Here is a 26,597-nt window from a genome sequence, read left to right as displayed (position 1 = left end):
GCACTCCACCCTTCAGGAAAATAAGCACTGCTATATTTTCCTCCATAACAACAGAAAATGATGGTGCATTCATGCAAACCCTTTTCATTGCCTCTTCACTTGGCCTTTGCAAAACTTTAGATTCAAACCACAATTCAGTCTGCATGACAATGTAAAAGAACATTTCCAAATTAATGCACAACTCTTTTAAAATTTCAACAAATCCCTCAACATTTGGGTACCACAGCATAATTCTGTCTCTCAATTGTGGCATTGTGTTCAGAAATGCTGCAAGTTCACTTTTATTCTGTGGCATATGAAAATGCACTTCTCCCACCATTTCTCTCAATGAGTAAGCAAAAGCTTCTCCCTCATTCTGCTTATTATTTTTCTCAACTAAATCTGGTGGCTTTTTTTCCTTTTCCAGTTTCCTTGCTAGGTCTGGTGGTTTCTTTTTCTTCTCATGTTTTCTTGCCCATTTGTCTCCTAATTTTTCAAACCCATTGCATTTAAAAACATATTGTATTTCTGCAATGTGCAATTGCATTCCTGAAGAACACATTTTCTCATTTGCTTCATCATCCATATGTACCCTAAAACCTTTCTGAGATGAAAAACTTCCTAAAACATCAGTTTCATATTTTTGAGCCAAATCTGTCGGGCCATTATGTGTAGTTAATGCACATGCAACTGTTTCCTTACTCAGGGAAATTAATTCTTTTTCCTGACACTTGTTCACATTTTCATGATTTAAACAGCATGGACTGTTATTTTCTCCATGTTCAAGTGCTGAATTTAAAACACTACGCTGTCTCTCTTTTTCAGGGCCTGTGTTTATATGTTCTCCCATGTTTTCAATATTTTTAATCACTGCTGCTTCCTCTAAGCAGGTTTGAAAAATAACATTATCAATTACATTTATTTTATTTGGGGCTGCAGATGTTGTAAATACCATGTTTCCCTCACCTTTCAGTGCTTGGGGTAATTTCTGTTCAAAAATCTGTGTATTCTGAGTTTCTGAAATAAACTCTGCCATAATCACTCCTTCTGCAGTTCTTTGAACCTTTTCAGTAGGGACCATATTAATTGGGACAGTCATAATTTTTCTATGCATTATCTGTGCATCTGCAGTTAGCAATTCTTGGACTGAATCAGGCACATTTGAAGCAGTAACACCTGGAGGTATCACTGTCAGTGCTGAATCAACAGGTAATGGGTCAATATAAAATGTTTGCACAGTTTTCTCAATCTGTGTTTTTCTCTGCTCCACAGAAGCAGTAGCCACTGTAGTGCTTACTAGTACACTATTTTCAGTATTTTTAATGGGAACCACATAAAGTGGTGGACACTTAGTTAACAATGCATCCATTATTTCATCACCTGAATCATTATTTATTTGAAGCTCTTTATCATCATTAATTCTCTTCTCCGGCATTTGGTGCTTTACCTTTTTATCCTCACTTGCTTTCTCTCTTGCTACCTTTTCCCATATGCTTAAGGCCTCAAATTGTGCAGCTTTAGATGGTGTATTTATTTCACATAACACTTCCCTTAATTTGTCAATAATTTGCAGTTCAAAAGTACCATCTTTTGGAAACCTCAAAACACCCTCTTTTTCAGTAATCTTGCACCATTGTTGAACCCACATACATGTATTTTGTCCCAAATTGGTAGACATAAAATGCACAGGTGTTCCTTCAGGAGCATCACCAATAAAAAACGAATTTTTCACTTTACCTCCTAACAGCTTCTTTAAGCCTTCAAACAATTTCATTTTTGCAATAGTTCAATGCAATTTCTCTTTTACAAAGCTGTCAGTCTCAATTTCAGTCAGTTTTACTCCTACTACTGACCCTCCACAAAATCTTACTGCAATATTTCTCTTAATCAATAAATCTGTTAGTAACAACATAAATACATTCGCTACTCTGTCTGTTGTGCTAAATAAAGGATAGATTTATATTCACTGCGAGTAACACATTCTGCTTACCCCTCACAAAGTAAGACTTTCCGTTTACTCTTCAAACACTACAGGTAAATGCCTTCCGCTTACCCTTCACACAAGCTCAGAAGAACCTGCTACTCCTTTGGACTTATCCTTCAGGATATATCTTAGGCCAAAGTTTCACCAGCGAACCCTTTTGCTGTCAATCAAGCTCAGAAGAACCTGCTACTCCTTCAGTGTGACCCTTTCTAGGTGATATCAGACTAAAGTTTCACCAGCAAACTCTTTGCTATCAATCACTCACACAGAAAATAGTCCCTAATTTAACACTGCCAGCCCTACCTAGCTTCTCAGTGCTATTCCAACAGACGAGTAACCTCAGTGCAGTGTGGCTTCCATTTACCACCCGCTATTCCTTCCCGGGATTCCACAGGTGTGCATACCTGCGTGTTCAGACACATAGAACAAGACACTTACTTAACATAAAGAGTTAAAACATGTAATCAATAACCAAAAAGTATGTCCTATGAAATTACCAATATAATCAATAACACCATTAATTGAAAATGAGCAAAATGTCACCAACAGTAAAAACCCTTACTATTTTCAACACTTCAAAAATACATGCTAGCATATTAACAACATTTCACAACCCTATTTATACTCACACCACTTCTTGCATCACCTTTCAGTACTGCTTTGCCAGTCTTCAGGTTCTGAGCATTGGAGTCAGGAATCAGGACTTGGACATTTATCTAACTTGGGCAATTATTTAATTTCCCTCTTAAGGTCAATGATCCATTAGTTGAGTAGTTGATGGTGAAATCAATAATCATTAATCACCAAACTAATCAATAATGACCATCCTCTGATTACCAAAAACTGATGGAGTGGTAATTTCTTCTGGTAATTTCTCAATGCAAAACCCTCATGCTACCTCTAATTTACCGCTCAAAAGGTGTTGGGCCCTTCACACCATGTATTACCTTCAGGAGACTTTAATAATCATAAACAGTCAAAAATGCAATTATTATTTTAAGCCAATAAAGAGAGTTGTTGAGTATTTAAAGGGTTTTATTTTCTAGTCAAAAGTTAATTTTTCTCTGACCCTTTATTCATTAGTAAAATATCAATCAAGTTACAGAATTTGGAAAACAGAAAAAATAGCATTAATACAGAACATTTTACAGTCTGCATATAACCATTACATATAGGATAGAAAATGTGGCGCAAAATGTCATTCAAAATTCTTAAAGAGTTTCTAAGAAAAATAGTCTTGCAAGGCGAATCAAAAATCAAATAGTTTGCAAAAATCTCCCATTAAGAGAAATAAATGCATAAGACAAATACATCTTTTCAGACCTAATTAATTAGTCAAAGCATGAAGTTTAGCATCTAATTCTATTTAATCAGCTGCACTCTCTGTCTGTCTGTGTCTAAAGAGCAAGCAGGGAGTGAGATAGCCCCTCCTTCACCAGTCCTCAAAGGAATGCGCCTGCAGTGCCAAGATATGACGTGGAAGCAAGAAACCTCCCCCTGAGTCTCCTCGGACGCACCTCCCCTTCAGCAATCTCCCGGGACGTTCTCGTACCTAACCCATAGGCTGTCTGGCCTAATCTGTTCCTTCTCTTCAAGAGCTCACACACCCCCTAATGAGCCTAGAAGCCAGCTGAGCTGAGAAAGCCAGCCCCTGTCAGTTTTTATACACAAAATTTTGGCAGACTACACAAAATGTTGCATTTCAGGAAAACCTGTATGTTGATTGGTTAGTCATGGTGGCATGAGTTCTCATCACCCTGACGCATTCAAAAAAACAGTTTTAACAAAAGAAGCATACATGAATAATACATTTATAAACATTTGCAACATTTACTAGGGAAAATGTTTCATTTTAATTCTTCCTTCCTTTTCTCAGTGCAGCAGGACGGATACTTTAGTTAGCTGGTACATTGGCACAATCAGAAGAATGTACAGTTCAAGCTGTCCTTCACTTCTTGGCATGAGGAAAGCTGCCACAGTCTGCGCATGCTCCCTTCTCATTCAAAGCAAGCCATAGCTTTTGATGGTTTCACAGGCAGCCATTTAATGGTAGGCCCCAAAAATAAAATAAACAAAAAGATAATGTTAATTTCATGTAAATCAGCACATTATGTTTCCCAACTTCATACTAATACTCCTTATAAATGTTTACCTAGCCAAGCTACTAGTGTAAACCAGTTTTTCTATTATTTATGTACAATATGCAAAATAAATGTGCAATGTACAACAAGAAAAAGAGGTATTATTAACTGAAAATATTTATCAAAATATGCAACAAGTCAAAGTCTCTTTAGACAGAAATAGTGGATTTAGATTACATGGGATGCGCTGGGAAGAGAGAAACACATTCTATTAATCTTCAAAGCTAAAAAGGCCACTTTTCTCTACATTGCAAAAACACATGTTAATTCAGCAAAAGCATGTCAGACTGAATTGGCCTCACTTTCATGTTTTTTTATGTGCCATGTTTTTAACTTGCACCAAAATGTGCGTGGCAATTTAAATGCAGTCTGTCTGAAGCACAAAAAATAAAACAATGCCTGACTGCAGATGAAATCTGCTCCATCAATCCACCCTTCTGATGATTCAAATCATAATAAATTGATTTATAATTCATCACACATATTTCATTTTCACAAGTGACAATTATTTTTAAAATTGCAAAAGCTGAGCATATAACAATTTTAAATCTATTTCTAAGGCAAACACAAGTCTATCTGTAATCAGATCATATACAGCCAAGCTCAAATGTTTTAGTGCAGAGTTCTGTAAGTAGCTTCTTGAAACAGTTAGTCTTCTTTAAAATAAGTAACTAAAATAATAAAAAAGGAATTCAACAGGACAGTTTCAGCATTTCTTTTCTCTTTGTCATCAGCTTGCCATCAGAATGGCTCATTGGCATTCTGTACCTTTTTCAATGCAAATTAGACTACTTAGGTGCTGAGAAACTCTGACAGAGCACCATCAATCTCATGCACTTTTTCAACCAATGCCTTTCACTCTTATCTTCACTTCGATCAGATTCAGATGATTCACCACTTCATCTCTCAGACCAAAGCCGTTGCACCATCCATTATGCAGATCTTGTGTAGCAGCTGCAATCTGGTGAGAAACTGCACACTGTACATCAACCTGATCTACACAGCAATGGCTAGTGTTCTCCTCAGTGTTTTCCACAAGTGCATTTGCATATGCATTTTCAAGCCACTTTGGTGTTGGTGGGACACCGTCTTTTGCAAAAGGTAACTCAGTGCTGCCATTGTGATGCTTTATTATGCTTGACACTTCAGGCAGATAGCTGCAATCCATTCCTTGTCCAATCTGTTGTTCTGCACTCATTATCTTTGAGACCTCATTATAATCTGATTTCAGAGAAACTGGCAATCTATACCTGGGCATCAGTCTTTGCAATAACACTTTTGCCACTATGCAGTTGTCACTTTTCTCAAAAACAGTCCTGATACAACCCTGTTGTCCTGCTTCAAAAACTTTTTCTTGAGCCTCTTTTAATTCACCTGTGAAGATTCCATAGAATGTACATGCTAACAAAACACAAATGTGTGCAACTGAATAAGCATTTCTCTCTCCCATGACAACAGTGACTCTCATTTGAGCAGATATACTGCATGTTATGGTAAGCGCAATCAATTTCGAATTTTGGACTGGGGTAATTACTAAAAAGCCATGAAGCTTTGACAACATAATGTATAAGGAGCACAGCATGTGCTGCTTTTAATGTGTCACCTTTCAAACATGGGCCATCTACAAAATGGACATTGTTGGGCTGACTCAGACATTCATAATTAAAGTCTGATTTTGGCTTTATGCATATTTTCATGATATTTAGACACTCATATTCAGTTTCATCACAATTCAAATCATTTGCTGACATTTCTGTGAAGTTAGGGTCAAAGGTCATTGGGCAATACATCACAGAGCTTTGAACACAGTCATCTTTTTGAATAGGCAATGAGAGAGTGCAGCCCTCCCTCTCACTGCAAATTGGTGTATTTTCTTTTAAATAAACTTTCATTCCTAGTGCTGGGGCGCAACATTCTTTCTCTTTCAACTCTAGGAATGCTTTTGTGCAATTGTTGTCCAATGGAAGCGGATCAGACACATCCTCATGTGTCAGCCTCAGTAAAGGCTTAGCCACTAGGGAAAGGTTTAGTAACCACTCTCTACAGCAGCTAACCATTCCCAAAAATGTCCTGACTTCTTTCTTTATTTGAGGTGGATTCATCTTGGAAATTATTTCCACCCTTTCTGGTGACACCTTTCTACCTCCCTTTCCAATTTTGTGTCCCAGGTATTCATGTTCTTTTTGACAGTACTCCTGACTATTCTCATGCAATGGCACTGTGACATGAGCTTTGCAAAAATCAATAAAAGTGAGCCATTCTTCAGCACATGGAATGTGAAAAAATATATTGGCTGGATTCGGTACCACAGGACAACATGAAAAAAATATGCTTTTAATCTCCTGCACTATTCTGTTCTGTTCATTTATTTTCTGTGCGCCTGTGATCAGAAAGTTACACAAACTTCCAATCAATTCCATCAAAAATCCTTTTATTGGTAACATTTCTGCAACTGATGGTGTTCCTGAATACATGTCATTTGGTTCTAATTCTAATAAGACATGTTCTGCATATTTTATTAATCTGGCATCCTTCTCTGTGAACTCTCTTATTTCTGTGTTTATTACCTTTTCAAAAACAGAAGGTAATTTTTCAACTGTCTTTTCTGAAGATAATGCTACAACTGTTTCTTGTTGGGCCATTTTAAAATGTACATCCTCATCAGGAATCTGAAAAATAACATTATCTGATGTACAGTAATCTCTGCTGTTTAATTTGCAAAACAATTGTTTTTCTGCTAGGCCTGAATCACAGACAACAGTTTTGCAGTTTCCCTCAAATGGGCCTAATTTTGGTGCAAATTTTTCTAAAACTGGGTTTATAATTTCTTTGTTTAAAACTCCTGCAATTAAATCTGGACTTTCCACTGCCTTCACAATGGACTTGGTAAATTCAGAATTGTGAGGGTTAAAACTCTCATTTTCAAACACAGCAACCTGTTGGACTGGGTTTTGATTTTGTCTATGGAAAAAATTCACATTTGCTCTGGACACCTTATTTAAATTAATTTGAGCTTTTTCCATATTTTGTGGGACCATCTTTGCTTGGAAAATTCCTGCCATAGGTACCTGTTTCTGAACTGACATTTGCATTTGCTTAGCTTGCATATTTTGCATCTGCATTTCTCCATGTTTTTGTGCATCATGTTTAAATTTATTTTTCTTCTTCCAATGCTCAAATCTGCTAGAAAGATGGCAAAAGGACACATTTTCCAGCAGTACAACATCCATACCTGAATTTTTACAAACCAAACCAACTTTACTTCCATCCTGTGTTCTTTTAATCTGTACCCAAGCAACATCCTTTGCTGGCACTCCACCCTTCAGGAAAATAAGCACTGCTATATTTTCCTCCATAACAACAGAAAATGATGGTGCATTCATGCAAACCCTTTTCACTGTCTCCTCACCTGGCCTTTGCAAAACTTTAGATTCAAACCACAATTCAGTCTCCATGACAATGTAAAAGAACATTTCCAAATTAATGCACAACTCTTTTAAAATTTCAACAAATCCCTCAACATTTGGGTACCACAGCATAATTCTGTCTCTCAATTGTGGCATTGTGTTCAGAAATGCTGCAAGTTCACTTTTATTCTGTGGCATATGAAAATGCACTTCTCCCACCATTTCTCTCAATGAGTAAGCAAAAGCTTCTCCCTCATTCTGCTTATTATTTTTCTCAACTAAATCTGGTGGCTTCTTTTCCTTTTCCAGTTTCCTTGCTAGGTCTGGTGGTTTCTTTTTCTTCTCATGTTTTCTTGCCCATTTGTCTCCTAATTTTTCAAACCCATTGCATTTAAAAACATATTGTATTTCTGCAATGTGCAATTGCATTCCTGAAGAACACATTTTCTCATTTGCTTCATCATCCATATGTACCCTAAAACCTTTCTGAGATGAAAAACTTCCTAAAACATCAGTTTCATATTTTTGAGCCAAATCTGTCGGGCCATTATGTGTAGTTAATGCACATGCAACTGTTTCCTTACTCAGGGAAATTAATTTTTTTTCCTGACACTTGTTCACATTTTCATGATTTAAACAGCATGGACTGTTATTTTCTCCATGTTCAAGTGCTGAATTTAAAACACTACGCTGTCTCTCTTTTTCAGGGCCTGTGTTTATATGTTCTCCCATGTTTTCAATATTTTTAATCACTGCTGCTTCCTCTAAGCAGGTTTGAAAAATAACATTTTCAATTACATTTATTTTATTTGGGGCTGCAGATGTTGTAAATACCATGTTTTCCTCACCTTTCAGTGCTTGGGGTAATTTCTGTTCAATAATCTGTGTATTCTGAGTTTCTGAAATAAACTCTGCCATAATCACTCCTTCTGCAGTTCTTTGAAACTTTTCAGTAGGGACCATATTAATTGGGACAGTCATAATTTTTCTATGCATTATCTGTGCATCTGCAGTTAGCAATTCTTGGACTATATCAGGCACATTTGAAGCAGTAACACCTGGAGGTATCACTGTCAGTGCTGAATCAACAGGTAATGGGTCAATATAAAATGTTTGCACAGTTTTCTCAATCTGTGTTTTTCTCTGCTCCACAGAAGCAGTAGCCACTGTAGTGCTTACTAGTACACTATTTTCAGTATTTTTAATGGGAACCACATAAAGTGGTGGACACTCAGTTAACAATGCATCCATTATTTCATCACCTGAATCATTATTTATTTGAAGCTCTTTATCATCATTAATTCTCTTCTCCTGCATTTGGTGCTTTACCTTTTTATCCTCACTTGCTTTCTCTCTTGCTACCTTTTCCCATATGCTTAAGGCCTCAAATTGTGCAGCTTTAGATGGTGTATTTATTTCACATAACACTTCCCTTAATTTGTCAATAATTTGCAGTTCAAAAGTACCATCTTTTGGAAACCTCAAAACACCCTCTTTTTCAGTAATCTTGCACCATTGTTGAACCCACATACATGTATTTTGTCCCAAATTGGTAGACATAAAATGCACAGGTGTTCCTTCAGGAGCATCACCAATAAAAATCGAATTTTTCACTTTACCTCCTAACAGCTTCTTTAAGCCTTCAAACAATTTCATTTTTGCAATAGTTCAATGTAATTTCTCTTTTACAAAGCTGTCAGTCTCAATTTCAGTCAGTTTTACTCCTACTACTGACCCTCCACAAAATCTTACTGCAATATTTCTCTTAATCAATAAATCTGTTAGTAACAACATAAATACATTCGCTACTCTGTCTGTTGTGCTAAATAAAGGATAGATTCATATTCACTGCGAGTAACACATTCTGCTTACCCCTCACAAAGTAAGACTTTCCGTTTACTCTTCAAACACTACAGGTAAATCCCTTCCGCTTACCCTTCACACAAGCTCAGAAGAACCTGCTACTCCTTTGGACTTATCCTTCAGGATATATCTTAGGCCAAAGTTTCACCAGCGAACCCTTTTGCTGTCAATCAAGCTCAGAAGAACCTGCTACTCCTTCAGTGTGACCCTTTCTAGGTGATATCAGACTAAAGTTTCACCAGCAAACTCTTTGCTATCAATCACTCACACAGAAAATAGTCCCTAATTTAACACTGCCAGCCCTACCTAGCTTCTCAGTGCTATTCCAACAGACGAGTAACCTCAGTGCAGTGTGGCTTCCATTTACCACCCGCTATTCCTTCCCGGGATTCCACAGGTGTGCATACCTGCGTGTTCAGACAACATAGAACAAGACACTTACTTAACATAAAGAGTTAAAACATGTAATCAATAACCAAAAAGTATGTCCTATGAAATTACCAATATAATCAATAACACCATTAATTCAAAATGAGCAAAATGTCACCAACAGTAAAAACCCTTACTATTTTCAACACTTCAAAAATACATGCTAGCATATTAACAACATTTCACAACCCTATTTATACTCACACCACTTCTTGCTTCACCTTTCAGTACTGCTTTGCCAGTCTTCAGGTTCTGAGCATTGGAGTCAGGAATCAGGACTTGGACATTTATCTAACTTGGGCAATTATTTTATTTCCCTCTTAAGGTCAATGATCCATTAATTGAGTAGTTGATGGTGAAATCAATAATCATTAATCACCAAACTAATCAATAATGACCATCCTCTGATTACCAAAAACTGATGGAGCGGTAATTTCTTCTGGTAATTTCTCAATGCAAAACCCTCATGCTACCTCTAATTTACCGCTCAAAAGGTGTTGGGCCCTTCACACCATGTATTACCTTCAGGATACTTTAATAATCATGAACAGCCAAAAATGCAATTATTATTTTAAGCCAATAAAGAGAGTTGTTGAGTATTTAAAGGGTTTTATTTTCTAGTCAAAAGTTAATTTTTCTCTGACCCTTTATTCATTAGTAAAATATCAATCAGGTTACAGAATTTGGAAAACAGAAAAAATAGCATTAATACAGAACATTTTACAGTCTGCATATAACCATTACATATAGGATAGAAAATGTGGCGCAAAATGTCATTCAAAATTCTTAAAGAGTTTCTAAGAAAAATAGTCTTGCAAGGCGAATCAAAAATCAAATAGTTTGCAAAAATCTCCCATTAAGAGAAATAAATGCATAAGACAAATACATCTTTTCAGACCTAATTAATTAGTCAAAGCATGAAGTTTAGCATCTAATTCTATTTAATCAGCTGCACTCTCTGTCTGTCTGTGTCTAAAGAGCAAGCAGGGAGTGAGATAGCCCCTCCTTCACCAGTCCTCAAAGGAATGCGCCTGCAGTGCCAAGATATGACGTGGAAGCAAGAAACCTCCCCCTGAGTCTCCTCGGACGCACCTCCCCTTCAGCAATCTCCCGGGACGTTCTCGTACCTAACCCATAGGCTGTCTGGCCTAATCTGTTCCTTCTCTTCAAGAGCTCACACACCCCCTAATGAGCCTAGAAGCCAGCTGAGCTGAGAAAGTCAGCCCCTGTCAGTTTTTATACACAAAATTTTGGCAGACTACACAAAATGTTGCATTTCAGGAAAACCTGTATGTTGATTGGTTAGTCATGGTGGCATGAGTTCTCATCACCCTGACGCATTCAAAAAAACAGTTTTAACAAAAGAAGCATACATGAATAATACATTTATAAACATTTGCAACATTTACTAGGGAAAATGTTTCATTTTAATTCTTCCTTCCTTTTCTCAGCGCAGTAGGACGGATACTTTAGTTAGCTGGTACATTGGCACAATCAGAAGAATGTACAGTTCAAGCTGTCCTTCACTTCTTGGCATGAGGAAAGCTGCCACAGTCTGCGCATGCTCCCTTCTCATTCAAAGCAAGTCATAGCTTTTGATGGTTTCACAGGCAGCCATTTAATGTTAGGCCCCAAAAATAAAATAAACAAAAAGATAATGTTAATTTCATGTAAATCAGCACATTATGTTTCCCAACTTCATACTAATACTCCTTATAAATGTTTACCTAGCCAAGCTACTAGTGTAAACCAGCTTTTCTATTATTTATGTACAATATGCAAAATAAATGTGCAATGTACAACAAGAAAAAGAGGTGTTATTAACTGAAAATATTTATCAAAATATGCAACAAGTCAAAGTCTCTTTAGACAGAAATAGTGGATTTAGATTACATGGGATGCGCTGGGAAGAGAGAAACACATTCTATTAATCTTCAAAGCTAAAAAGGCCACTTTTCTCTACATTGCAAAAACACATGTTAATTCAGCAAAAGCATGTCAGACTGAATTGGCCTCACTTTCATGTTTTTCTATGTGCCATGTTTTTAACTTGCACCAAAATGTGCGTGGCAATTTAAATGCAGTCTGTCTGAAGCACAAAAAATAAAACAATGCCTGACTGCAGATGAAATCTGCTCCATCAACTACCTTGGTCTAATGAAGCACACAGACATACACAAATCACGTAGTAAGTCCTAAAAAGAGAGAACACGTCTAAAAAGTGTAAGAAATCTCAACAAAACTATATTAGTGTGTTTGACGGATCCTCTGGGTAGCAATTTCTCCCATCTGGTGGCCCTGAGTCTCAAATGTGCCTTTAAAACCTCAGATACAATTGTTTGTTTTGTTATTAGTTTTTGTCTATTGCACTGCCTGCCACTTGATTGGCATTGTAGTGCTTTCTGTAGTCCTTGGATACATTTCTGGAATGGTTCTGAGGTTCTGCTGCAGACTCCAATTTGGACCAGCCTTGTTAGGCTTAGCACAAAGAGGGACTTTAAGGGGCTGAAGAAATAAGCCGCCTTAGGGACCATGCACCTGAGAGTGGTGCGCGAATGCACAAAATGGAGGGCAAGCCGCCCGTTTGCCATGAGGAGCCCGGACACAAGCAGGAAGGGGGAGGCCAAGACGCATGCAAAAGTAGGTGGCGTTTGAGCCAAAGGAAAAGAGTGTAAATGCCACCAATAGTGTGATTGACCAGCTACATTCAAAATGGAGAATCAAGACCCCTCACTGTTACAGCAGCTACCAATTTAAGAACCTACAGCAGTCTTGTGCACAGCATTGCAGAAGGAAACCACTCCTTTTGTAGCAGCCCCAAAAAAATTTGCTTCAAGAGGATAGTGTCTCTCCACAGCTTCTGCAATTCTGTATGCGCCTTTGCACACAATTGAACAAAAAAAAACACATTGTAGCTACTTATCTTTGTACACCATGTATTCCATGGTTTCCTACATCACCGGATGTTGCTGCCCAGAAGATAGCTACTTTGCTCAGAGGGGGGATAAAGTTTTGTAGTTGTTTTCTCGTTTACCATGCCCAATTCTCACAAGAACTACATGTTTTATGTGTGCTAGGAGAGAAGGGAAGGGTATGTGGAAATGGTCTCTTGCAATACATCTCAGTGTGTGATCCTCATTTACACCATAAGTTCACGAGAGTAAGTCATCATGCGTATATTTCCCTCACAACTGCCCATTTTCGCGAAACATTTCTGTTCGAAACAACCTTTGCGTGAGAAAGCCGGGCTAGCATTGTAAGCCTCAGGGAAAAAAGAAATAATATGATCTTTGGTATCCCCCCAAAATAGGCTTCTGGAATGTCCTGTAACCCCAACCAGCTGTGGTTTGAGTGCCATGGAAAAAGTATGTCTGTTCTCCTTACTTTGCATTACAATCTACCTAGAATAGAAAGCAAGAAAGTACTTTTTGAAAGCCTCACTCGAAAAAGAAAATATGCTACAACCTGAAAGTAAACTGATACGTGATTTACTAAGCACAAACTAAACAGAAACAGAGTGACAGCAACAACAACAGGTGCCATGACAGAGCCTACAGCGGGTGCAGCAAGCAATCAAACAGAGGGCAAGGGTGCTTGCTTGTGGAGCAAAGGTACCGGTAACCATTATGGAGGAAGTTATATCCATCTTGGACATTCTGAATCCAGTGGTGGATTCAGTTTCTTGCCTTGATGCAACACTCCAGTGGGCATCCCTGGAGATGCCCCAAATTGATTTATTACACTTTTAGAGAGCAGCGACGATGGACGGCCATTGCCACTTGGTGACTGGGACATCACGGCATGCGTGACACTGATCTTGCTGGGGGAGGTGGGAGTGATGGCCGAGATTTAGTTCAAGTAAAGCAACAATGTCCCTAACACAGAATGAATACACAAAACCTAACCGTAGGATAGTGTTATGTTTGTCAGAACTCAGAAGGGAAAACTAGTACCAACATGTCAAAAGACTAATATCCAAAGATAACAGGTGGATGTAAGTCCTAAAAACTTATTACAAAACAAAATTTATAAAAATACATGGTTTATTCAGTACAGTACATTATTGTATATATCAAATCAATATCATAAAAAACATATTAAAATACAATTACAAATTTCCTGTCACCAGGAAAAAAATAATATGGAACAAAACAATGGTTTGGAAAAAACAGTTGTCGACACAGCGTTTCGTTTTTTTGCTTTAAAACACCTTCTTCAGGACAGTTTTTTTAAATGGTAAGAAACATACAATTAATCAAATCATATTTATTAACAGCCTTTTTTTAAAAAACCCTAAGTAAAACAGTTTGACATGGTACAGTTCCAATCTACATTCTTTTAAGCATGCTATATTCTCTCAAGATTTAGTTCAGACTGCTGAAAATGCTGCTGTTGCTGAAGGATGCTCCTACTGCTAATGATGGTGTTTGGTGGCATGGCTACAGTGAGTTATGCTAGCACTGGTGGGTGATTAAAGTGTGGTGTGATGAGGTGGGCTGAAATTGACACTAGTGGGTGATGTGAGTATGGTTAGATGAGGTTGGTTGAAGTTGGGTCTGGTGGATGAATGTGGTATGGTTAAAAGACGCTAGGTTAAGGAAGCACTGTTGAATGACGTTGATATGGTTAGAAAAGGTTGGGTGAAGTTGGCTCGGGTGAATGAAGTTGGCAGTGAAGGGTAAAGATAACACTGGTGCATGAAGATGCCACACCTATCGGATGCTCCTATGGCATATGAATTTCTTTTCTAACATGTTATTATATTTACATGATTTCTCCTAGACATTTCTAACCCAGTCGATAAAGATAGACGGATGCGGGTGCTGCTGGAATCACTTCCGGATGTCAATCTGCACACCTTCCTCTTCCTTCTGGAACATCTGAAGCAGTAAGAATGTCACCTTCCTCGATGAAACACCACCCTTTATCACTTAACACGGTCACTATAAAAAAGAAAACATGTTTAGCAGCAGATTATCAAAGTGTTCGTACTGATTTGGGTTGTTCGTTAAAAGCAGAGGGTTGCAGAAGGTAGCTCTCATCCTTAATGGATTTAGCACCTCTCACTCCTTGGATGGTTGTCAGCAGAGCCTGATGAGAGGTTGGAAGCCACATCCTGCAGCAAAACAAGGAACGCAAAGCCTTTGGATGTGTCAAGAGGGGATAGCCTCCTGTGGAGTGTTGGGGGCAGGACCTGGCTGGAGACCAGGCCCTGCAGTCAACCCCTCCTGTGCACGACCAAAGACTGTACGCTGTGGATGCTGGCCACCAGTGGTCATGCCATGCAGCCATCCCGGCTGCGCATGGACAAAAGCCACGTGCACTGAGGTTTGGCCGACACTCGAGCATTGGCCACAAGGCTTCAAGTCAAGGCCCTGTGGCCAAGCCTGACAGGCACCATCAAAGGCCATGCTTAGCAGGTGTTGATCACCAATGGAGTGTTGGGCACTTCACCAGCTGCACATTAATTTATATATATATATTTATATAGCACAACTAATACGCAGAGGCGTCTAGGCGCTAACATCCAACATCCTGCCAGCCATGAGGGAACAAAGACTGAAGAGGGAAAAGCAAAGAAACAAGTTACCACGTGTTACTAGGCCTTAAAAATCCAAGTCTTCAGACCCTTCCTGAAAGATATCAGGTCTAGTGAGTTTTTCAGTGAAAGTGGCAGTTGATTCCACAGTCTGGTGGTAATGTGTAGAAAGCTTTTGCCACCCCAGTTGGAACAGTGGGAGATTGCTGGCTGTAGACCGTTGGGCACAGAGAACTTTTGGTTGTGGTATGTAATCGAAAATACCCCAAAATTCAGTGAAAAAATAATGGTTAAACTGAAGATGTGGGTAGCTTTAGCTATAGTCAATCAACTTATGTTAACAAATCCTCAGAACTTCACCTAAAACAGTTAAAGTGCAGGTATGTTTACACATTGAAACTGAATAAACATGAAATTCGCAAGTTAGGCAAGAGCCATACAAACCATAACTCACTCACAAATGCAGTGCGTTTGACCACACAATACTTATACCAACAAATACCAACACAGTAATGATACTGCATTGACAGTCATATCTGTTTGAATGTTAAGGGTAATGTGCTATGTACTGTCATCTGCTAGATGAGATGATTTACTACAATTGTAATTGCATGTTTCTTTAAGGGTGATGTCATAAGCATGGTGTTTGGTGTCCTAGACATGGTTTGCATGTAATGGATTGTGCTCCTAATCATAACCTTTTTGGTTTTGAATTTCTTGGTATGAGTTGTGCATCCCTCTTAGAAACCAGACCCAAGTGGTACACACCAAGGCCACCTTCTCTGAGTAAGCCCATCCGCCCACTAATAAGTTAGAGCTCTTTTAGCTCAAGGTGATGGTGCCTGAGAAATCTCATGAATGCCTATTCAGAATTTAGACAAGTTGCATGCATTGAGCATAGTCGGGTTGCTGCTCTCAGCTTTTAAACTGCAGTAAAGATCAAGAAGTTCCACATCAAGCCAGCCACTAGATTTAAGCAGTTTCGACCAGGGTCTGAGTGAGGCGTATTTATCGATGGATCAGTCATAGACAGACCGTTGTAAGGTCAGCAGGTCCAACAGCGCAAGCAGTGGTGAATCTCCTCTGTGCCTAGGAGCCGGTCCTATGAAATCCCACCAGAGTTTGCCAATATTACAAATGGTTTACATCTATGCACAAATCTAAGGGTTGAAATAAATTGAATGAGTCTTCTTCAGTGATCCCATCACAGTAATCAATAAAGTACTTGTATTCAGTGCTTAATTTGAGCAGGTGGTTGCCGGTGGGGGCCGCCAGCACTTGTTTTTGGGGACCGGCTCACATCAGTTATTTACTGAGTGCAAGATGTGGAAAAACACACAGATCGGAAAGAAAGATAGCAAAATCGTCACAAAGGGAGAAAAGAGGTACCTGCAAGAGTGAGATAAAGGGACAAGTAGTGTCTGGTAGTGGATTAAAGAGGCATGAGATGGATTTAAGACTACCAGCCTTGATATTCGGCACATTGACATTTAATGGCACCGGACGCAGAATTCTGAGCATAGCGTAGGACACCGGCACCCATTCTTTTACAGATGAAGCTCTGCGTAGATCCAGAGACCTGCTTCATTCTGCAAGATTCAGACAGGCTGGATTTGGAAGGAAGAATCATCTGTGGCAAAGCAATGCACCAGTCAACCTTCCCATAGATAAGAAATTCTGGTAGTGCCTTTGGAGAGCTGTAGGTCAGAATACCCCTGTCGAAATATTAACTTACAGCTGATTATGACCGTACGGCCGACTACCAAAATATCATCAAGGTGAGTGAGGATTTACTAGTATTTACTCAATTTTACCAGTATTTTGGGAGTCAATGTCATGCGCACCAGATATCTGTAAGTTAATATTTCGACAACACTTGGAGGAGTTCTTAGCTATGGGTCTAAAGTCCCTACTTAATCTTTGTGATCACCAATGTTAAGGCAAGGCATATGACATGGCCTCACAATCGTTTTTGGCCTAGTTTGTTTTAAGATATTCTATAGCAGGGGTTGTCAACCAGTAGCTCGTGAACTAATGTAGCTTTTCCAGCTACCTCTGAGTAGCTCACCTGTGTGAAGCTCAGCTTATTAAATTAGAAAGCTTTTGTTTGGTTGAATTAATATATATATATCAAAATTCAGATTATACAACACTAATAATATTAGTAGCTCTCAATGTGTTTCATTGAACATGAGTAGCTGCCCTTGCTGCATAACTTGCAAGTTGTAACATAAACATGTGGCTCATACGTGTCATCTGCAGAGACGTGGATGGTCATTGGGCCTTGTATTCTTCACCTCCCAGTTGGTGACCCCTACAGTATAGGCAGGAGAGCATTATGAAAGTGACAGATATTTTCTTTTGATATGTTCAGGTTTACCTTGCCGAGGATAAGAATGAAACAAAAGTGTGTAAACCTCTGTAGAGTAATTATTTGTAAAATATGGCTGGGTATCCAGAAAAAAACACTTGGGTAATGAGAAAGACTTTGAAAGTCACCTAGTTAAAGAGATACTGACCCTGGCACTGGTCAAAAAGTCCAAAACTATAGCCAACGGACTTGCAGGTAGTGTCCCCAGCCGCACAGTTTTGTGTGACAGAGAGAGTTTGTACCGTTCACCACTTTCTCTAGAAGTGTCCACTTATGTCTTCACCCCAATTTACTCATCCCAGTGTTTCCGCATGCCTCAACTGGACTGCTGCCTCCAGATACAGCCAGGTAAGGGAAACAAGGCACAGTGGAAGAGTGACAACCCTGAGTAAGCGATGGGGTAGGGGCGGGGGCAACCCACCCCGTGTTACCTGAATTAAATTATATATATGTATATAAATATATAAATATATATATATATAAAAAATTTAAAGAATATGTTTCTTTTTTCTATTTTACAACTGTTAAGATTACATCTATAATGTTATACATTCCAACGTGAACTAAATATAAAGTTAGTGCAGCAGTTGCAGTGTTGTGCTTCTAAATCCTTGGTTCCTCTGCTATTCTAGGACGTTCTCTTACACGAGAAACCTTTGTAAACAAAGCTGCCTTTTAGTTAATAATCTCAAGTGAACAACTAGGTCCATCTGCCAATTTGGATCCATTATTCATGGGCCTCTGTGATAGAACCGCACCTCAAATTAATTCTAAAATCTGATGTGGAGTAATCAACTGCTGTTTACATTAAACCACACACTGTCAACACTGTTTACATTAAAATTGGCAATTGTCAAATTATTTATTAGGAACGAGCAAATCACAAAAATATGCACCCACTTATGCTATTGTCTCAAGGTAAATAAGCAATCATAAAAGCAATTATATCAACACTGCATCCTTTATTATCTAAATAAGACATCTAATTGATTAAAACACCAACATCAACAATCATAAAACCTATGATGATGTAGGAACAAAGCAGGTCATTTCAAAGAGTGTTCAAAATGTAAGGCTGAAGTAAATAACAGGTCTCAGTACTACCTGCCACGGTGTACTGAATGAGGGTCACAGCACTCTGTTATTGCATGTTCCTGCACTGATATAATAAGAAGCCAGATGAGATGAAGGACACCAACAGTGTTTTCTGTGTGATCAAAAAATGCAGGTTTTTGCTGAGGAAACAGTCGGGTCAACCAAGATGTGATATACTAGGCCCCCAAGTCAATTACTCGTGTGTGTGTGTGTGGTCCCATGTATTTAAGCGGTCAGCCATGATGCGATATTCAATGAGCATCGAAAATTGATCACGTTCACAAAACATTTATGAGGTCACCAGTATGATTCACAATAACATGGCAGGATTTCCAGATGCCCTCCAGAGTCCTCTGGGAATAAATTAAAAAGAAAAGATTTTGATGGAATTTTCAGCTTTGAGTAAGAACTATTAGATGCTTCTTGCTTCTGGGTCTCATGGATGTTCTCTTGCTGTTCTTTCTCTCTTCCTCTTCAGTGTGGCCTCCAGGGAATCTGTGAATAAGATGTCGCTCTACAACCTGGCCACGGTGTTCGGACCCACCTTACTCCGCCCTCCTCAGAGAGACGTGTTGCTGCAGCCTGGGTTCCCATCACACATCTCCCAGGAGGTGGTGGTACAGGTTGGTAAACTGAAGGAAGCAGCGAGTGATTTGGTGAGAAGGGGGTACGAGGAACAGGGTAAAAGGAGATTAAGAGAAGGGGAAAGAATTTAGGGAAATGGTAAAAAGGAGGTTAGGGCAAAATATTAGGACGGAAGAGGCTTGTGTTGAAGGGAGGAGAATGAAAAAATAGTGAGGACAAGGAATTTAGTAAAGGAAAAAGAGGAATTAAAAACAAGAAGAAAATGAGAGAAGAGAGACTTGTAGAGAAGAGTCGTAAAATCATGATTTGTTTTTATAAATAAAAGAAAACACAACTGAGTTACAATGATAAGGCTTAAGAGTAAAGATAGATAACACACATAATATTGCCCTTTAATTAAATTGTCGAATTTGTGGAGTCACAGTTTCCAATTTCAGTTTTGGATAGAGTCTAGTCTCATCAACCTGAGCAAATAGTCAGAAAGCCTAGTGAGCGACAGCCTCTCAGGGATCCTCGACCAAAGACCTCAAAGGAAAGATGCTGTGTGCTCCTCATAGCTTGGGTAGTTACAGTCCGCCAGGTCAAAAAGGGCTTCACAGTGTTAGGTTATGTTATGTTCATTTGTATGGTACACAACTCACCTGGGAGGGTACCCTACAGCTGAATAGGCATAGACACACAATGGGGCTTATTGAAAAGCCCCTTGCGCTGCCGGTACGTCACTTTTAATATGGGTGTCTTGTTCCATAGTGATTTCATTTGTATTCACATCAAGGGTTAACTCAACATTTAACCCACCAGGGCAAATGGTCATCTTGTCAGAAAGCCTATAACCAGCTATTTCTCAACCCGTTAAGATTGCTCAAAAGGCGGAATGTTAGAGCTTCATGCAGATCTCATCCCTACTCCATTATTTGAAATCATTTGTAGTTTGAAGTTAGACAACATGTGTGTTTGGACCTACTTAAACCAGTGTGAGAGCCTCAAAGAAAAGGAATTTGAAAACAACAATGAAAAGCCACACAAACCCCTCTGGTCGCAGGCCTTCCCAAAGTATTACATCCTTCTAGGAAGATGTTATCCGCTTCCACAAACTCCTGGAGCATTACGATACCAAACAAGATAGATACTCAATGAAATCATAGCATGCAACATGTCAGGCGTTCCCTGCCACAGTCCACCAGAGTTCCAATATCATGGAGCCTGTGTAATGTGGCTATCGCATCCCGCATTAAATCCTGGCTTGATTTCTCCTACCCTTTCGCCTTAAGATCTTGTTTCTTCGCTAACACTCCCATCTTTCCTTGTCACAGTAGTCTATATCAGTATTGCTATCTTTCACGTAGGTTCCAACATTTAGAAAGAGAATGGGTAGCATTCCGTGGCCAATTAGAACCCTTCACCCTGACTGCGGAGGATTGTTCTTAAAAGTTACTCCTTTTTTGAGCTGTGTTCCCTTTGAAGATCTTCTTACCAATGGTCATCCTTCTGAGTGGGGAGTCTTCACTGTGACCTACAGGTACCAGTAGTAGATCATAACTGAGCATATGAAGATGCTCTGTTTAGTTCATTATGCATTAACCATACGTAGAGAGTAGTAGTCAACTTTGGTTGTTTCATTCCATGAGGTACGTGGAAATTTGGACAAATATACTCTGTTCTAAGGACCATTATTTGCAGTATTCTGCGCAAAACATCCGGTACCCCTGCTCTATTTAATATCGATCTTCTATCTTATAGTATAAGAATGTAGCACACATATAGTTCTAGTGGGGTAACTCTGTGCTCACCTCAGGGCATGCACTGGGCTGGGTTTCCGTCAGTTCACTGCCGCCACCGGATGTACCCTCTGTCAGAGAGACATTACAGCTGCCAGCATCCATAGATGTGGCGAATTCACAAGCGTGAGCTTAAAGATTCACTTTACTTCCCCGAGAGGGGACTTGGAATATTCGTAATTTTTTTTTTAAAAGGACAAAAACGCATTACAAACACCAGGCACTACTACATTGCCTATGAACTGCTGTCAATTTTTTGGGATCATTTTAGGGCATTACATAAAAACAGCATTTCAATTTCCTTTGGTGTTTCCTCAAACAGGTCAATTAAAGGAGGAGTGATTTGCCCAGATCCCTTTGTTGCACAGTACCTCCCACTACAGGCGCACAATGCTTTGTCGTCCTTTTTTTACTTTTTAAAGTCCATGCTAAATGCATTAGGAACTTCTTCCCCATGTCTCCCTGTGTTTGTATGCACCATTCTTCTCCCTCAGGGGCTCAGTTAATACATTTCCCCACTCTGCAAGCTTGTTACCCCTGGGATCTCTTCCTGACCAGTGCCCACTTCGAAATATTTAGGTGTGATATCAGTTAGGCCAACACAATCACAAATATTCCCTTCAGGTACCACTCCTAAGTTTAATGAAGATATCACCTCCTTAGGAGTTTTGTATTTGGAGTACAAAATGCATTCCCAAGTACTCACCAAGGTCACTTTGCGTGAGACTCCTGGCATTTTGTGGGTGGTTGAGATTTATCAGATAGCCCATTCAGAGCTTTCTGGATGGCCCCAATCAATCCAACATTTTCACCAAGGAAGCTTCTCCATCTATCAATTTCACTAAAATCCTATTCTGCTTAGCAAACTTAGTTAGCTGAGACTCATAAGGAACCACTGATGAACTTACTACAAAATGTAGGGTTTTTAAACTAACTGGAGGTTTAACACTACTCATATCAGCCAATAAAGCCTCATAGCCCACCATGGCGAGCTATGCAAGCCATTAAAGGCCCACTCCAGAGTTCGGCGAGGACCTTTAACAAGGGAGCTGGACTTTATTGCCGGTATTGCCCAGCTACAGAGGGCTATAAGGCTATTAGAGCATTCCGCCGCTAGAGGGCAGAATGTTATAACAAAGAAAACAAAGGACTCACGAAACCCAAGGGAATTGAAAGCCCGTCGGGGATCCGTGAGGTCTATGTTAACAGAAACAGCTGTGAAAGACAACATTGAAATGTTGGAGCTCCGGGCTTAGAAGTCCGGAGCACTCCATTGTTTTTAATGGAGCTCCCAACATTTCAATGTTCTAATATAGCCTTATAGCCCGGCATAGCGGGCTATTGCAGCCATTAAAGGTTTTGGCTCGGGCTCTTAATAAGGGAGGGGGACTTCAAACCCAGCTACGGAGGGCTATAAGGCTCTTAGAAAATTCCGCCACTAGAGGGCAGAATATTACAACAAATAAAACAAAGGACTCACGGAGCCCATGGGGCTCCATGAGGCCTTTCTTCACAGCAATAATGAATGTTGGAGCTCCGGGCTTCTACCGGCCATTAAAATCCCAGAGCAGTCCATTGTTTTCAATGCAGCTTCCAACATTCCAATGTTCATAGTGTGTGAGCTGATTTGTCATTTAAAAATACATTCCTTATTATCTGATATTCTATTTCATCTGTCTCATCCTTTATGTTACTATTTCCTGGAAGCGTGTATGAAATTGGCAGATGTTTCATTCGATTCACCCCCTTTACTCTCCCCAAGCAGGCATCTACATTAAACCCTCACTTTTCAATAGGATGGGAGTCAAAGTCTTTACACATTATTGGTCACAATGTTAGGGACACGGAGGACCACTATTCCTAGCAAAAAAGCATTCTTTTCCAAGTAGATTATAGCTCTAGGAAAGTCTTGGGTAATTTAAGTTTGTTCTTATGTATCCCTACGACAGACCAGATGAATCCAGCAACTCAGTATATTACTAAAAGTAAATCATGTTTATTTTAAAAATACTCAGCTAGAAATGGCTACCCTGGATGTGCATAGAGTAAGAGCTGAAGAATTATTTTTCGAATTTTCATGGCGATTTGTCAGACTGCACTAAAGCTATTGGCAAGACAAATTTGCTATCCCTAGCAAGTAACCCATCTAAGCATAACTACAGAGGCTCTCAGTAGCCCAGCTTGCTTTTTGAAAAGGACTCATACTTTGCCTCCAAAATCGGCGATGTTGTTTGCGTATAAATCTCCCATTGACCAGTGAGGCTACACAGAAGTGTCAAGGCATTAACAAGCCAACATCCTGGCCTATAAGATGTATCTGAAAATAAAAAGAGAACATCACAGCGACTACTCTAAGGAGTTGTTTCACATCTTGAAAGCATTCCAAACTCCTGCCTCGCCCATGCAGTGTCCTTTTTGAACCCCCAGTGGTGTAGCTAAACATCTTTGTCAGTTAAATGGCCAACACGTCCGACTTCAGTGGCCCATTGAGGCCGACCCACTCAAAAAGTACTTCAGACCACGTCCACGCTATTCAATAGACCCTTTCATTGCCCTTTAGACGTCTGCAGCAGCCATATGTCTTCTCAATATAAATCCTTGGAGAATACCAAGTAAGAGAAAAACAAGTAAAGAAAACCTCTTCTGTGAAATGGCACGATTCACGAAAATAGATTCTAATGATTTTCATCAAAACAGTACACTGACCTTTTGCGAAATCACAAGACCGCAATTTTTTCACATTTCTTACAATTCCAAATTCACCAAGACCAGCAGTTACATAAAAAAAAGTCATAGAGCTGGATGACCATTGAAAGGAAATACGACTCGCAGTAGTATGTTTGAAAATGTAATTATATTGTTTGTAACCCGCAGGGAGCCTAGCAAACATCGCGCATCCTCCGAATCAACACTTTACAGCACTGCTTCCCCAACTTTTTCCAGCCACAACACACTTTTTTGAACAACAAACTTTTGCTACCCACCTAGCTTTAATAGACATGCAGTGGGTGATTTTTTAATGTAACTAAAGCATTGTTTGGTTGCCACAGTCATTTACAGACAGCACATTTTCCATTGAAATGCCCATTAAATTTGCATGGACATACAGTTTTACTGATCAAATTATATTGCACACAAATGATAATTTGTGGAAAATGTGTTTCATTGAATATTAATCATGTGTACATCACCAAGTTAAGTGTACTGATTTGTTTTGATCCTAATAAAATATTTGCTTCCATCACACTTCACAATTACATAAAAATGTGCTTCATTTTTGCTTCCCTAACTGCTGAACGTGAACAGTTCATTTACAGGTATTTACATTTTTTTGTGTGTTACAAAAACTGACATCCTACAGCCTTTCCTTTCACACTCCCTGTACTCCAGCACGATTGTCACGTAATTCACCTTACATTTCTTTCTCCGACTACAAAGTGAGAGAAGTTTGTAAACACCAATCCCCATGTTTAAAAAGCAGCAATTTGTCAGAAGGCATAGCCTGACAGTTGACTCTGTCTTTGAAGTACAGCAAATGTGACAAGGTAACTAGAGAATTTAAAATGATCTCTATTTATTGCTTGGATTTTCATGACCCACCCAAAAACAGCTTGGGGCCCACCAGTGGCCCACCAGTGGGGTGCGACCCCCAATTTGGGAAACAGTGCTTTAAAGAATTATATCAAAATGTTAGTCATTCTGTTAAATTTAACTATGGTAAAAAATAATTTACTTAAGAATGCTGGGGAGGGGGTGTGGCTAGCAGCCAACGAAGATGACCGCAGCCTAGGACGACTCCGCGCCCGAAGCTTCATCTCCAATCAATCCTGTAATAGATCCGACGCAAAAGCACACACGAATCATAAGCGGACACTCCGAAACACCGGAGGAGTGATCGCTGAAAGATCTGGCCTTGGGCGAGAGACCATAGAGGAATAAGACGTGGCGGAGTAGTTGAGGCCCAGAACCAGCGGGAAAGCCGGGACCTCACCTGAATTTGGGGCCGACTGCAGTGGGGACCAACCCGAACTGAGATCCTTGCTGGAGGCCCTCACGGAAAAGTGAGCCAACACACGGTGAGGTGCCCAGTAGCTGCATGGGGTGCCTGTGCGAGGGGAGGAGAGAACACTGAAACATCGCACTGAGGACTGGCCGATGTGTGCGGGGTGCCACTGAGTGGCAGATAGAGGCGAGTTGTGAAGACCAAATTGAGGGTGACACACCCTGATAGCCCGCCGCCCCGGCTGCCCTCGCTGAACTGACTGCGCATAGCGGGTGCCTGGGCCCATCCAAGAATAGACAATAGCGGCATTGGTGCGGGAGAAATGGCGCACTAATTTAAATGACCGGACCCCTTCAGACGGACTTAGAAACTTCTCTGGTACACGTGGCAGAAAGACAAGGCCAGTAGAGACATCCGTCACAGCCTCTATACAAACTTAGCACCTGTTTAAGACTCAGCAGTGGGACCGGGAATGTGGAGGTTCCAGATGCTATAAAAAATACATAGAAGTTATAAGCGGTACCCAGCAGCGCACGTTGTAGGGCACCAACGGTCGAACCACCTGGGGGTGGAACAACTAGATATCTGACTCCCCAAGGCCAAACCAGACCTCGGAGCAATCGGCCTATCGTGCAAGACTCACAACAGGGTCCAGGAAAACCGAAAGGCCAAGCGTGGACGACGTTCCTGCGGCATGCAGCAGCAATTACTGGTCTCCCCCTTCATCCCCCCCCCAGAGTGCCCTACAAAGCGAAAGAGACCACCCTACAAGACGTGATGGCCGCACTGCACCAGATGCAAACATCCATAGGAACAATCTCGATGGATATCACAATACTGCGTGCCGACGTCTCCAAAATAAGTACAAGAATGACGGAGGTTGAAACCACCATGGCGGCTCTATCCATAGACACAGCGGCACTGAAAAAGAGGATACAAACATTAGAGCTGACACAGAAGCAGCTAGTGAATAAGCTTGACGATCAGTAAGGTAGATCAAGAAGAAACAATGTGTACCTCGTGGGGGTCCTGGAAAGCGTGAAGGGGCCGGCCCTGGATCTCTTTGTCGAGGATCTCATCAAAAACCAGCTGCAACCATGTGTGCTGTCCAGCTTTTTCTCGGTGGAGAGAGCGCACCGGGTGCCCTGGGGGAGGAAGGCCCCGCCCGGGGACCCCCCAAGACCGATATTGGCGCACATATTCAACTTCCATGATCGGGACACCATCCGACAGGCAGTGTGCATAGCCCAATCGATACAAGTAGATAACTGCAATGTAACCCTATATCCGGACTATTCTGCGGCAGTGACAAAACAATGCCGTAGCTTCATGGAAGTGAAAAGAGAACTCCGCAACCGCGAACTTAAATACGCAATGCTATATCCAGCAAAGTTGAGAGTGGAGGTGGAAGGCAAAACTTGCT

General features: G+C 40.2%; 1 protein-coding gene across 1 annotated transcript in view; it reads left to right on the top strand.

Moving 5' to 3' along the window:
- The window catches only part of LOC147703161 (active breakpoint cluster region-related protein-like), a 372,854-nt gene that overhangs the window by 309,124 nt on the left and 37,133 nt on the right, over positions 1-26,597 (top strand). Inside the window, exons 21-22 of the mRNA XM_086931703.1 lie at positions 14,586-14,691; positions 19,287-19,431. Of these exons, the coding sequence (XP_086787829.1) occupies positions 14,586-14,691; positions 19,287-19,431 (251 nt within the window). The remainder of the gene's footprint in view (positions 1-14,585; positions 14,692-19,286; positions 19,432-26,597) is intronic.

Source organism: Lissotriton vulgaris, chromosome 7 (assembly GCF_964263255.1).
Source record: "Lissotriton vulgaris chromosome 7, aLisVul1.2, whole genome shotgun sequence".
Taxonomy (NCBI): Eukaryota; Metazoa; Chordata; class Amphibia; order Caudata; family Salamandridae; genus Lissotriton; species Lissotriton vulgaris.
Note: the sequence above shows the minus strand (reverse complement) of the source record. Positions and strands in the feature narration are given on the sequence as shown.